This window comes from Pongo abelii, chromosome 1 (assembly GCF_028885655.2).
Source record: "Pongo abelii isolate AG06213 chromosome 1, NHGRI_mPonAbe1-v2.0_pri, whole genome shotgun sequence".
Classification (NCBI taxonomy): domain Eukaryota; kingdom Metazoa; phylum Chordata; class Mammalia; order Primates; family Hominidae; genus Pongo; species Pongo abelii.
The window spans coordinates 89,799,749-89,814,130 of record NC_071985.2 but is presented as its reverse complement, the minus strand read 5'-3'; the positions used below and the strand labels follow the sequence as shown (position 1 = coordinate 89,814,130).

Genomic DNA, 14,382 nt, shown 5'->3' with positions numbered 1-14,382 from the left:
TCAGTTCCTAATCTTTTTGGCCTTGGAGCTCCCTGAGGAGCTGCCACAAATGCAGTTCACCCAGTTTCTTGAGGATGCCTTTTTTTTTTTTTTTTTGGCATTCTACTCTAGGTGTATTTAATATGTTATGACAATTAAATTTTCTAAAGCATTCTCATTCAAAAACTAAGTTTCTCACTAGAGATCCATTTTGTTATAAATATTTTTACCTAGACTTATAGACTCTGAAAGCTAGAAGGCATTTGAAAGGTGAAGGCCATAAGCCTCCACGTAGTCTAAGATATTAGGTGCACTTCTTTCCCAAGATCATATTGCCAAGTGGTGGAAGAGCTGGAACAAGAACCTGGAATATCTTGGCTGATGGTCTCTTGGGTCATTGCTTTTTATTTTCCTATGATCTCTGCAAAAAGCAAGTAACAGTTTTGTCTCTTTTCTTGGAAGATATAAGCAGAGAGTGCTTTGGAGTCTCTGGAGAAAATATTCCCTAAGTTGGTGATTTTTAGGGATATTTTTCTGTTTACTTCCATATTCCTAGTCTCTAGAAGAGTGCCTAACACAGAGAAGGGGCTTAATAAATATTTGTGGAATTAATTTATAGAATTTACTCATGTGTTTCCTAGACTCTCGGAACAACTTCTGAAGTAAGCAAGTTTTGTTTATTCATTCATACATTTGTGAGTGGTTGCATGTATTTATTCAGGATCAGTTTTGTTCCAGATACTATGGTGGGTATTTATTAATTTAATGTATAATATAAGTGTTTGTTGGACATCTACTCTTTTAAACAAGATACAAGGAGCTGGGGATACAACGGTGAGAAGAAACAGATATAATTCTTGCTCTTTGAGACTTACAATCAGAGGAACATACCAATGTTGATCAGATGACCATAGAAACAAATGGATAGGCACAAAATATGTAAGCATTATAGTGATTTGAGAGAGACCAGCAAGGGGACTTGATCTGTTCTGGGAATCCAGGGAACATTTCCTAGTGAAAGCTTAAGGATGAATACTTTTAAAATATAACATGGGAAGATGAAAAGCTTATTTTCTCCTCCCTTTTCTCTCCTCTATCACTTTTGAAGATAAACTGATTTAATATATAGTTTGTAAAATGAGAGACAATGTAATTTCAAGACATTATTTTTCTGCTCTTTCTCCTCCTCTTCTTCATTATCCTATAATTCCCAATCAGGGCTCTTTAGTGAGAAACACTGTTTGGGGCAAGCACGGATGATATCCAAAGTATTTAATAACCAATATGACATGGGCTCTGACCAATCAGAAAGGGTGTTAGCAATAAACAAACTAGTTGAGCGGTTCTGGTGTGTACTGGTTGCATGTAGGCTCTGATGACCACGACATCAGTTTTCCACATAAGTGGATTCAGGCTGACCCTAAAGTTTATCCAAGGCTTGGTGTATGGAAGAATAAGGATCATAAAGTATACACGTCACTTTAAGGTGGCACAAAAAAAGGGATTTCTTAACCTGATGGTGTTGTCTCACTACGGCTACCCTTGCTCTTCAGCTCAGCAACCACTGAAAGAGCCCCAGGGACAGCTGATGTAAACCTCTTTCCTTTCTGACCAACAGAGATTTTCCCTTAGGAGCAGTATCCAGGACAAGGTCTGAGGATTTAGTTGGGGGGTGGCTAAGTACAGAAGATATAACAGGGTGGGGAGTATGTGGGGTGGGAGTAGGAAGGGGGAAATTGGGAACCCTTATCTGCAAACATTTATTAAGTGCTAATTATGTGTCAGATGCTGTGTTAGGGACACAGGGATAAACAGGACATCGTTGCAGCCCTGAGGAGCTCACAGCCCAGAAAATAAGACAGATGTGGACACAAGTGAAAGACAATACAACACGATGAGTGCTAAATGGTAAAAGCAATAAAAATAAGCCACTGGGATAGCGGGTCAGAAAGAGGCTAACGCTGCCTTTGGTGGTAAGAGTCATAGTTTGCCAAAATTCAAGAACATTAATTCTTCCCAGATAAACTGTTTTTCTGGGCTGATGAGTTCTAGGAGAGGGGTATTTGCAGTTTCCCAGCCTGAATCCCTGGATGGTCCAGGCATGGGCATGTGATCTATGCAGTTGCACAGAACCCTGAGCTCAAAAGGACCCTGAACTGGACTTAATGCTGCGTTGCCACCTTTAAATTCTACATGCTATTTAAACAAGGGGCCCTCCATTTTCATTTTGCACTGGGCCTCGCAAATTGTCTAGCGAGTCCTGGTCTCAGATCTCCCATGTCTCAAGTCTTTTTTGAAGTCAGGCCCTAGTGCTTAATTGCCACACCACTCTGTGGATTGAGATTAGGTTTGAGGAGAGAGACAGAACATAGATTCCACAGACTCGTAATTTTGCTGGGTTCTCTCACTAAACCCCAGGAAGTATGTAGGTAGATTGCTAAGGCTGAGACCTTCTTAATATCAGGGCCGTTGAGCAGCCACAGTGGTTGGTGTGTGGTACAGTTTTAAAAGTATGTCTCATCTCCTCTAGCAAGTCATTCAGGAAGTGCTGGTGGGGTATCAAAGAGCAATCAGGCAGTGGGGGTGGTGGGTAGGCAAAGCTGGGGGAAGCTGTTATTTGTGCTGCTGGTGTTGTTGGCAAGAATACTTTGCTTGCTGGAAAAGGCAAAGGGGTTGCACATGTTTAAGATGAAGATTCTGCCACCTTCAAACTCTCCAACTGTGCTCTGAGAAAAGCAGCTGCAAAACCATTGCATGCAGTGGAAAGATAGGGAGGCAGAAGGTGTAGGTGCAAGTACTTCTACTTATGAACTGGACAACCTTAACGAGGTCACAAAACCTTTCTTATTTATTTATTTATTTTTAGACAAAGTGTCACTCTCTCACTGTCACCCAGGCTGGAGTACAGTGGAGTGATCTTGGCTCACTGCAACCTCCACCTCCCGGGTTCAGGCAGTTCTCCTGCCTCAGCCACCCGAGTAGCTGGGATTACAGGTGCATGCCATCACGGCCAGCTAGTTTTTGTATTTTTAGTAGAGACAGGGTTTCACCATGTTGGCCAGGCTGATCTCGAACTCCTGACCTCAAATGCTCTGCCCGCCTCAGCCTCCCAAAATGCTAGGATTACAGGCACAAAACCTTTCTGAACCTCAGTTTCTTCATCCATAGAATGAAAATAATAATTATGCTATTTGTCCTATTTGGTGAGCAGCAAATGATGTAATATGAGTAGAAATGCTTTGCTGATCATCAAGGCAAAATAAATGTTAGTTATTTCTGGAGTTGATAATGATATATTAACATTCATCGTATGTTCTTTATCATCACTTTAACAATTGGTACATGCCCTTTGGGCCTGCCCTAGGCCATCCTTATGATGGTATTGGTGATGCCAAGGCCATACTGGAGCATACATCAAAAGCCATTTTTAAGGGCTAATTCAAGTAAAGCCTGGAGGGACAGTGTCAGGTACCCCGGACAGACTTTATTCTGCTCTTAAAAGACTTTAAGATTTAAAGGAAAGAATGTCCATATCAATCAATCCCAATATTTATTTTTCTAGGTGCTAAAGGGACTCTACCATTATGTTATCACTGGAAGTGACCTTAGTAAAATCTAATTTCAGAGATAACTTGTGGCACAAAAACATCTTGAGGACTTACCATGAAATGCACTATGCTAGTCTATGGCAAAGACAGATTCTCTGCCTTTTTGGGGGAATTTGATACCTGGTTAGGGAAATAAGACACACACACACACACGCACACATACACACACATTCTCCTTTGCAATATGAGATAGTGAATAATAAATTCAAGTGAATGGTAGAAACAGTGATTACCGTAGGAATTCTAAGACGGGAGGGATCGCTGAGCTGTAGTGGTTAGAAAAAACATCTCAAAGAAAGTAGAATTTGAGGAGGATTTTGAAGGCTGAATAGAATTCTACTTGATGGAAAGGGAAAGGAAGGGTGTCTCAAGTCCTCGGATCCTGAATAAAAGTTTAGAAGCAGAATCTGTGATGTTAATTGGATTAATATAGATTTGCATATAAGAGCAGGGAGAGGTACAGCTGGAGATACAAATTAGGTTTAGATTTGAGACAGCCTTGAGTTTGAGGTCTCCATCAGAGGCAGAGGGGAACTATTAAGGTTTTTGAGGGTGAAGATTAAAATAATGTTTTAGTCATTCTAATGTAGTAATGATGTGTGGGGAGGAAAACAGGAAGGAGAGGCTGCATCAGAGGGGAATACTGTAGTCTTCTGGGCATGAACCAGGGGACGATAATGGGAATGGAAAGGAAGGGCTGGATTTGGCGATAACACAAAGAAAGGCAAGAAATAAAGAGGCATCTGCTAGAATTCAATGGTTCATCAATATATTTTGAGTTTCTACTTTATGTCATTGAAAAACTCATAAAGTTTATGATGGAAAGAAGTCAAAGGGGAAAGAAAGTTTAGTCTTAGAAATATTAAACTTCAGATGATGGTGGACCATGTAAGTAAGCTGTTGGAAGGATGGAAGATAAGGAGAGAGAATGGACTTGAAGTATTATTTGGGGCACTATGGCAGAACCTGCTAGCTGTTATCCAATATTTGTTCCCTCCTTCATTCTTAGTAATAGAATCACTAATTTTTAGCAGGGCATAGAGCCACCCAGAGTAAAGACTATATTGTCCTGCTTTCTTCTAGCTAACATTGGTCATATGACTAAGTTCAGCCCAACAGAATAAAAATGGAAGTGTTGTATATGACTTCTATGTCTTTAAGAAGAGTGGGGAACCTGGAGCGGTGGCTCACATCTGTAATCTCAACACTTTGGGAGGCCGAGGCAGGTGGATCGCTTGAGCCCAGGAGTGCGAGACCAGCCTGGGTAACATGGCAAAACCCTGTCTCTACAAAAAAGTACAAAATATACCTGGGCATGATGGTGCACACCTGTAGTCCCAGCTGCCCAGGAGGCTGAGGTGAGAGGATCACCTGAGCCCGAGGGGGTCAAGGTTGCAGTAAGCCAAGACCACACCACTGCACTCCAGCCTGGGTGACACAGTGAGACCCTGTCTCAGAAAAAAACCAATAAATAAATAAATGCATAAAAAGAGGGAAATTTGCTGTTTTCATCTCTTCCTTGCTTTTGCAGGCCAGAAGGCCATGACAGCTGGATCTTAGACAGACATTCTGAGTCATGAGGAGGAAGCCGAGTTCTGAGGATGGTGGAGCAGGAAGATAGAAGTCGGAACCCCAATGACCTTGTGAACTATTCTACTGACTGTGAACTGCCAACTCCACGCTTTTTTACATGAGCAAGAAATAAACTTTTTTCTTATTTAAGCCATTCTTATTTTAGTGTCTCTGGTACTTACTGTAACACTGAAATCCAGCGGGTTTAGAGATCATCCACAGAAATGGCATGGGTGAAGGAGAGGAGGGTCATTCAGGAAGAGTAAGCCTGAAGTCCACGACTGAGCCTTGTGAGAGTGCTCACATTTATAGGAGAGACACCATCAAAAGAAACAGAATAGACCAAGCAGTAAGAGTGCAAGAGAGGCACCAATAGTGGACCATATCACAGAGAGGAGAAAGAGTCTCAAGGAGGAGATTGCCACTGATGTCTAATGATTCAGTGTTCAATGGGATAAAGTGTTCAATGGGATAAAGACTGAAAATGGGTTTGCCCATTACGAGGTTATTGATGGCCTTTGAGAATGTAGTACAAGTAAGACAACTCGATGGAAGGCCAGAGTCTAGGGGACTGACAGAGTAGGTGGTAAAGCGTGGAGGAAAAACTTGACAGTGAAAGAAGGGTGATGAGATAGGACAGTAGCTAGAGGGTCAGGTAAAACTAATTTATTTTTGTTTTAAAATAGAAGAGACTGGGGGTTGCGGGGGAGGTGCTAGGGAGGGTGAGCAGAGAGAGATGTCCCCAGTGGGCCTGCTCTAGGTTAGATGCTCCTGCTCATGGCCTCTCTGGAACTCCAGGTTTCCCTCTCATAGCACTTGCCACATTGTGTGGTGGTCATCAATCTGTGTGTCTGTGTTCTGGACACTGTGAATGACTGAGTCCAGGGGCCTTGCCTTAAACCTCTGGTATGCAGCACAGCACAAGATACACAGGCTACTAATGCTTGTCATGGAACAAAAGATGGAAAGGAAAGGGCAGGCAGTGGAAGCTGTAGGTTTAAGGAGGGTCACACCCTCACCTGAAGTGGAAAGGGGAAAGGAAAGGATGAGTGAAAGAGCAAAGGTATTTTGAGATGTTATTAAAGGTGGTGATAGGAAGAGGCTGCTTGGTGAAGTAGAGCGAGCATAGATTTGAGCCAGGTGGGCTTGTGCTCAGGTTCAATCCCTGACATTTGCTGAGGCCCTGATCTTACTTGACTACAAGATGGGCTATAATAATGCCTGCCTTATAGAATTGTTTTGAGGACACATAGAAGGTGCTTAATACACAGTGGACATTTTGGAATACATAGGATAAAATGGAAGACAATCATTCTTGGTGGCCTTCATCTCTTCAGTAATGTAGGAGGGGAGACTATCTGGCAACAGTAAGGAGGCAAGAGTGGGACCAGCTAGGAGGTATACAGACTAAAGGTGCAGATTTTGAATCTAGGAGTATTTGAACCTAGCTGTGTTATCTTGAGAAAATTATTGAAATTCACTGTTCCTTAGGTGCCTCATCTGTAAAGTGTGAATAATTATTAAATGCAATTGTGAAGATAAAGCACTTAGCACAATGCCTGGCACATATAAATGGTAGTTGCTGTTATTTTGGTGAATGTAAAAATTGGGGGGGAATGTTACTATAAGGAACACCATAGGGAGTCAACAAGAGATTGATGAAGGGGATCAAGTGTTTGCTAAGTACCTTGAGAGCCCAGTGAAGAAGTGGTAACCCACATTTACAACCTTTTCCAAAGAGTGTGATTTCGTGACCTTCTTATGCCAGAACACAAATGGGAAAGGTAGGAGAAAGGCCATACCTCCAGAGGAGAAGCAAAGGCAAGAAAAGGCTGAAACCCTGGGGTGGAGGCTTAGATGGAAAAACCTGTTCACTGTGACTTTTAGGTAGCTATGGCAAAGAGGGAGCCCAGGACTCAGGGGCCAGGATGACCAGTGTTGAAAGAGAGCACTGAGGACTGGTTGCTCACTGGAGGTTGCCTTCCCCTCCTTGATTGGGCTGGGGCACCCTTCCCAATGCAATACACTTTTCTGTGTCTAAGATGATAACCCTGTTTCCCTGGATGATCCTAGGGATATGGATGGATTTTACAAATGTACATTTCATGGTTAGGTAGCTCAAAGCCACTGACTAGAAGAAGACAATAGGGATCGTGAGAAAAAGAATATTTGAAAAAACAAAAACAAATAGAAAAGAATCAGAAACCCATATGAAGTATAAAGATTGTTGGGGTATGAGGCTTTTAACTGGTGAGAGGAAAATTCTTCAAGGCCGGGCAAGCAAAACTTACTGATGTTTTGGGTGGAATCCAAAGTCAAATATGGATGACAACGGAGAGGTCATATAGACCTAAAACCCCATAATTCTCCTTAGATTCTATTAAAAATGAACACAGTGTACCCTTGGAGTCTGGGGAGCTCTCTATTCTCCTTTCATAACCTTTACCATCACTACTAGGCTCTGCCTGATCTGCCCCTACTTCTCCCCTACTCCAACCACATCAGCTCCCTCTGTTCTGTAAACAGGCCAAGGGCACTTTGCCTCAGAGCTTTTGCACCTGTTGTTCTCCTCTTTTCCTACCACACTCTTTTCAGCAGCCCCCCACTTTGTTCAGGTTTCTCTCCCAACATCATCTCATTAGAAAGAGCTTTTCTGGTCACTGTGCCTAAAATAGCAATCCCCACCCCATCCTTCTCTCTTGCCTTGCCTTGCTATCCTTCTCTTCATTTCGGTTATCACCACTAAAGCATTTCCTGTGCTTATTTATTGATTGTCTCCCAACCCATCCCCTCAATACACTGCTCCTATAATGCAATTATCAAGAATGTGAGCCTTTGTCTGTTTCAATCACTACTGTTCCTCCAGTAACTAGTGGATGATTATTAAATGTTTGTTGAAAAAATGAACACCAGCCTGGGAAACACAATGAGATCCCAGCTCTATGAAAAAGACAATAAAAAAAAATTAGTCAGGCATGGTAATGCATGCCTGTCCTCTCAGCTACTTGGGAGGGTGAGACAGGAGGATCACTTGATCCTGGGAAGTCAAGGCTGCCATGAACCACGATTGTGCTACTGCCCTCCAGCCTGGGTGACAGGGCAAGACTCTGTCTCAAAACAAAAAACAAAAACAAAAACAAACAAAAAAAAAACAAATAATTTTTTTTTTGCAACTGACTCAGTTAATCTTTTCCAAAAACAGAAAAACAAGGCAGAAAATCTCAGCAAGAGAAAGAGTGAAGGCAAGAGAGGACTCTTTACTGATCTCTGGGTCTTGATGTGAAAGGTCAAGTATTTAAACTGATTATTAACAAGAATCAGATGGCTAACTGCAATTTCTTTCTATATTCTATACTGTTTGTGAAGAAAATTTTTTAGATCTGCAGAATGGGGACCCACAGCATAGTTAGTAAAAGTGTCCTGAATCAGGGATTAGGAAACACATTTGAGTCACGGGTCTGTTGTTGACTAGCTAAATGACCATGAATGTCACTTACTTGCTAAGTCAGAGGGTTCTAGTTGGTAAAAGAAATAAAACAGAGCTGTCCTGCCACTTTGAGGAATTATGAAGATTAAATGACACGAGGGTGCTCTCAAGTGTGTGTACTAATGGAGAAGAGTCTAGTGGTCCCAAGGAGAGCCTTGCCTTTTGGAGTCACCTGTGTGGCACCATGAATTAGTCACTGAGACCTAGCCTGCTTGGGCTAGAATCTTGGCTCTGTCAGGGACTGGCCATGAATCCCAGGGAAAGTCAGTAACCTCTCTGTGTCTGGGTTTCTTTCCTCAGCTTTAAAATGAAGGTAATATTAGCACATTAGTGAAGGTAATAGTAGCACAATATTTGACCTCATAAAAATATTATGAGGGTTAAATGAATTGATATTTGTAGACCTCTTAGAATAGGGCCTGGCATATACTAGGCACTATATGTGTTTGCTATGTAAAACAAATAAACATCTTCAAAGAGACTAAAATAACACCTCAGACAACTATGAAGGGAAAAATTAGAGTTAGGGTATTGGGGAGATGTTAAAGTCAGCAAGTAGCTATTAATAAGAGTGGAAATGGGGAAGACTGTACAGTTGCTTAACAGACACCTCCACCCCCTTATACTTTCTTAGGATCCTCCAGACAAACATTTCTAGTTCTTTTTTTGTGGCACTAGCTAAACTTCCCCTCCTCTTCTCCACCCACTGCCTCCTAGAGTCAAAAAGTGGGGGTGGAACATCGCTGAGTATTGTAGGTCTGGGAGAGTGACCAGAGGTAGCTTTAGCACATGGTACCCAAAAGAGAGTCCATTATAACTGCTCACACTGAGTGAAGGGACATAGAGGGAAAGAGGAAGCACAGGGCTGGGCAGCCAGAAATTTTGTGTCATTCTCCAAAGCGACAGAAAGTCCTTGATCATGAGGTTTTAAGAAAAAGGAACCTACTACCCCCATGCAATAGTACATTGTTTTCCCCTGGGAGTTTTACTTTATATCATCTTTATTGGGATTTAGGTTTACTTGAATCAGTTCCTTCAAAACACACACACACACACATACACACACACACACAATCTCAAAACAGACATGAGATCATGGCCATCCGTTTTAACATTGCTGCCCTCTATTAGCGTGTACTTGAACACTGAGTATAACAAAGGAAACAAGAGTACCTAGTCAGTTCCACGTATATCAACCCCCAGCTGATTGCTCATACCTCTTTCCAAGTTTCACATAGATGAGCCCAGTGATCTCCAAACTTACAGGTCCATCCCTCCCCTAAGGTCCAAGACAAGAAAGGTTTGATTTAGGAATACTCCAGTAGCCTGAATGGCTTGGCACTGACCATCAGGCTCCTGTTGTGAAGGTGCTCTGGCTGCCTTGTTGGCCTCCATATTGATCTCCAGGACTGCTTCAGCAGCTGGAGCTGACAAGGTAGGCCTCCGCTGCCTTACCACTGAAGGCCTGAGTTATCACAGGGGGAACAGCTTCTCACCCTCTGTTTGGAAGCTGGGTTTTTGATAACCGGTTTTACCCATATATAATATATTTCCATTTCTATAACTGGATTTCTGCTTTTGAGCCCTTTTCTGAATGTCTATGGTAGTCATCTGCTTAAATCTAATTCTAATACAGAGGCATTATCCTTATCTTGAAGACCCCTCGATGCAAGGACTTCAAATCAGTGGCAGGTTGTTTTGTCAGCATACTTCCACAGGTATGCTTCCTGTTTCTGAGCCCCAGGATGATGGTTGGGGTCCAGTTACCCACAGCGAGCCCACTCATTTCTTGGAATTTTAAGTCTCAACTGCTGAAATGCCCATGACCATGTTTAACATCCAACAAGACATCAACATCATGCTGATATTGGACTTTTATTTGTTTAAAGAAACTAATTCAAATCACATTTGAATAATATTAAAGTGAATGGTATTTGAAACATGTCTGGAGATGGTTATTTGCTTGGGTATTCTGCCTCACTGCCCTGCCTAAACTTCCGTTATTGGCAAGGACCTGCCAATAGCTCCTTCCTCCTCTGTGGGTGGGTATAGAGAAAGGCACAGCTTCTACCCGAATAATCCTGTCTTGACAGAAATAAATAAATAATCACTCTTTACTGACATATTCCCAAACATTAATAGTCAGGAGAGTAATTTACTCCACTTCAACATCAAAGTGGGTGGAGGCAGCATGACTCAGAGGTGAAGTCTAAGGACTCTGAAGCTTAAATTCTACTTCTTTCACTTTTTGGTTAAGTGACCTTTGACTCTCTGTGTATCAATGCTTTCATCTGTATACATGCACATAAACCATACCTATCTCATAGTGTGTTGTAAGGATTAAACAAAATAATAACTGTAGACTACTTAGAGTAATGCTGAATATGCAGTGATTGCTCCATAAATGATTATTTATTACTATTATCGATGGGAGACAAGACAGGGAGTTGAAGAAATAGAAATAAGAATGGGGCAGAGAAAAGGAAGAATTAAGAGTATGAGACAGAATATGTAGAGGGGATGGGCAAGGATTAAAACTGGTGGACTCCTTCATCTCCTACCCCCAGAGTGGGAGTGTCTCCTAGGGTACGTGGAGAGACAGTCAGAGTCATGGTGTTTCCAAAGTCATGATCAGAAAGTTGGCATCAGAGCATAAGACTGTGAATTTTGACTCAGAGAAAACTTTTCCAACATGGAACAGTCATAAGTTTGCATACTCAGACTTTCCTTATGTCGGTGATTTCTGAGGGGAAATGGGGATTTCTCCCTGCATCTCTCCACTGCTTCTCAGCCTCTTCAACTGCTCTGAATTCCAGGGAAATGCATAAAGTGTAGACTCCTAAGCCCAATACTGAATGTAAGGGACTACCTCTACCAGGAACAGCAGCAGGAGGAATTCACAGTATATTTTTGTGCTCAGAAAAGGTTTGCAGAATAATCCTTAAGAGGCAAACATAATTCAGTAAAGGTGGACAGTATGTAAAAAGTACTCCTGGCTTCACTTTTATAAAAACAAGCTCCCATTCCCCTTGCATGGATCCTTGATGAAATGAATATCTCACTCTTAGTTTCCTTTTCCAGAACCCCGACAACCAACACTTAAGCTCAAACTCTCACCACCTTTTCTCCTGTTTATGTTCCTTGGACAATTCCCTGACAGAGGAGTCCTGCCCAAGATCTCTGTGTGGTAAAGCCATGGCTCTTCCTAATAATGCATGATAAGCAAGTGTGAAAAATAGTAGCATTAGCTAATATCTGTTAAACACTTACTATATTCAGGTACTATGGCAAGTGTTGTACATGCATTATCATTATTTTGATTCCCAAAACAATTCCACTGTATTAATACCCTCCCCATTTTGAAGCTGAAACAAGAGTCAGAGGAGGAATGTAACTTAGTCTAGGTCACAAAACTCATAAACAATTCACTACTAGCTGATTTAACAACTTTATTTCAGTTTCAGTAGATGAAAGAAGTGTATCCTAGAGCTACCTTTTATCTTAGCAGGTATTAATCTTTTGAAGAACATCAAAAATTTGAAATGAATGAGCGAAGAGGTCAGGTGGAGCAGAAAGAAGAACCAATGGGATTGGGATTAACCTTGGAATTAGAAAAACCAATGCCTATTTGCAGCTCTACCAATTTAGGTAGTGAAATTTCAGGTGAATTTTTAAACCCCTAAATCTTAATTTATTATTTTTCTTGCATAATGGGATTAATAACATCTATCTTGCTCATCTCAATGGTTTTCATATGGATGACATAAGAATGTAGGCATAAACATTGTCGAATGTTTTACAAATTAAGTGGTATCAAATGCTACCTTGTCTGGTCTCTCTCTGGAAGATTAGGGACATCCCTAGTACCATTCCTCATCTACTTGCATTTTCTGTCTGCCATTCTAGAGCGACCAGCGGAGGCTCCAAAAATTTGGTCTGACTAGTGGTTACAATCTCCATGAAGTTCAAATTAAAGGAGCCATAGCTTGAAATGGCCAAGGGAACCAGAGAGATCACGGTGCATTGATTCTACCTTTACAGAAAATCCAAATGTACTAGGTTTCCAGGGTTCTAACTCATGCCAGAATTTTGCTAGTGCATTTTCAGAACTGGCAAGAGATACTAGAAGTAGATTTAGAAGTTCCAAACATAGTAAATTTCTGTTAGAGCAATTGTTTGTATTTAAGGAGATAATATGTACAATGACACAGCACTCCCAGATCTGTGTTAATGTTACAATTTTCTTTGTACCAATAACAATCAATATTCATGTTGTTCTTTTAGTTTACTGTTATGCCATAAGTAAGAAAAATAGGGTTTTTAATTCAAGCTCTCCAACTCTTTTTTGAGACTATTTGTAAAAAACGGGATAGTAATCTCTTCCTCATTTATTTTAGAGTTTCTTGAGGATGAAAGCAGAGTAATAGCTCTGTGTTTTGAAAATAAAGGGAGTTTATAGAGATGAGGCTCAACAATGATAACGATGAGTTATCCATCACTCTAACCTGGTAGAACAATCAACTATAATTAGGAAAGACATTTTTCTCTCTCAAACGCCATCACACTTGAATGCCAAGAAGAAATTGCTTGTAAGTCATTCAAGCTTTTAGAAGATCTTTCTTTTGCCAGGCTTTGTGGGTGGGTTTACCAAGTGCTGATTCCTCTGAGGATTTGCCTCAGACCTTTGGAAACTGAGATCTCCAGATCTCAGAAATATAACTCAGAAATATAAACTTTAAAGCTGAACCTAAACACTTAAGTTTGAATTTTAAGTCTCTCCCCAGCCAGTTGGATCCTGTTAAGTACAGTAGATACTGAGACCCAGGGTGTTCTGTTAAACACAGATCAAAAAGACAGTTCAATGTCTTCCTTAAGGGCGATTTTTAAAACTTTATGAAAAACTAGGAGGGGATCAGCAAGGGTCAGAACTCACAGGTTTGCAGGCAAAGGAGCAAGATCCATAGGTGGTGCTGAGCCATCTCTCTCAGGGTTTAACCTTCTGTGGAAAAGCACGGCACTGTTCTAGCAGAGTCAGTTTCACTTGAGTTTTCTTCCTCCTTTTTATAACTACATTTAAGGAAGGAAGTGCAAGTTAACTGATTTAGTTAACGTTGGTCTTTGTATCACTGTGCTAGTTTTTTCCAATTTAAAGTGCCTAGCATTAATTATTTATTCAACAAATATTTATTGTGTGCCTACTATGTGCCAGGCCCTCTTCTGGGTCCTGGCAATATACAGAGCAACAAAGCAATTGATCATCCTCCTTTCATGGCATTTATACTCTTTTTTGGAGTAATCGACAACTCTATAAGCAATTCCAGTATAACGTAATAAGCACTGCAATAGGAAAAATACAGGGAACTATGAGAGGAATAGGGGTGTCTAACTCAGGCTAAGAAAAGTTGGAGTAGGCTTCCTAAAGAAACTGACAACCAGCCTGAGACAGGCTCAAAGAATGAATTACCATTATTAGGTGAATGGCGGTGGGGGATATGAAAGAGGAAAAATGTTTTGATATATGGTAGGAGCTTAAAAAAAGTAGCAAGTAAAATTACATAATTATAGTTATGTAAAATGATCACAAGTACATGATTATGTATTATAATGTATAATCAACATGTGATATTATTTAACATAATCAATATTAAGTATTATATTAATAATTTATATTTATATTTATATATGATACAATAATATATAATTATATAATATATTAATATATAATATAGTATAACT

At 40.8% G+C, this 14,382-nt stretch overlaps 1 protein-coding gene across 1 annotated transcript in view; it reads right to left on the bottom strand.

Annotated features, from left to right (window-relative positions):
- Positions 1–13,695, bottom strand: part of CD84 (CD84 molecule) — a 38,428-nt gene extending 24,733 nt beyond the window's left edge. Inside the window, exon 1 of the mRNA XM_003775517.3 lies at positions 13,580–13,695. Coding sequence (XP_003775565.1) covers positions 13,580–13,625 — 46 coding nt within the window. The 5' untranslated portion in view covers positions 13,626–13,695. The remainder of the gene's footprint in view (positions 1–13,579) is intronic.
- Between the last annotated feature and the right edge of the window lie 687 nt (positions 13,696–14,382).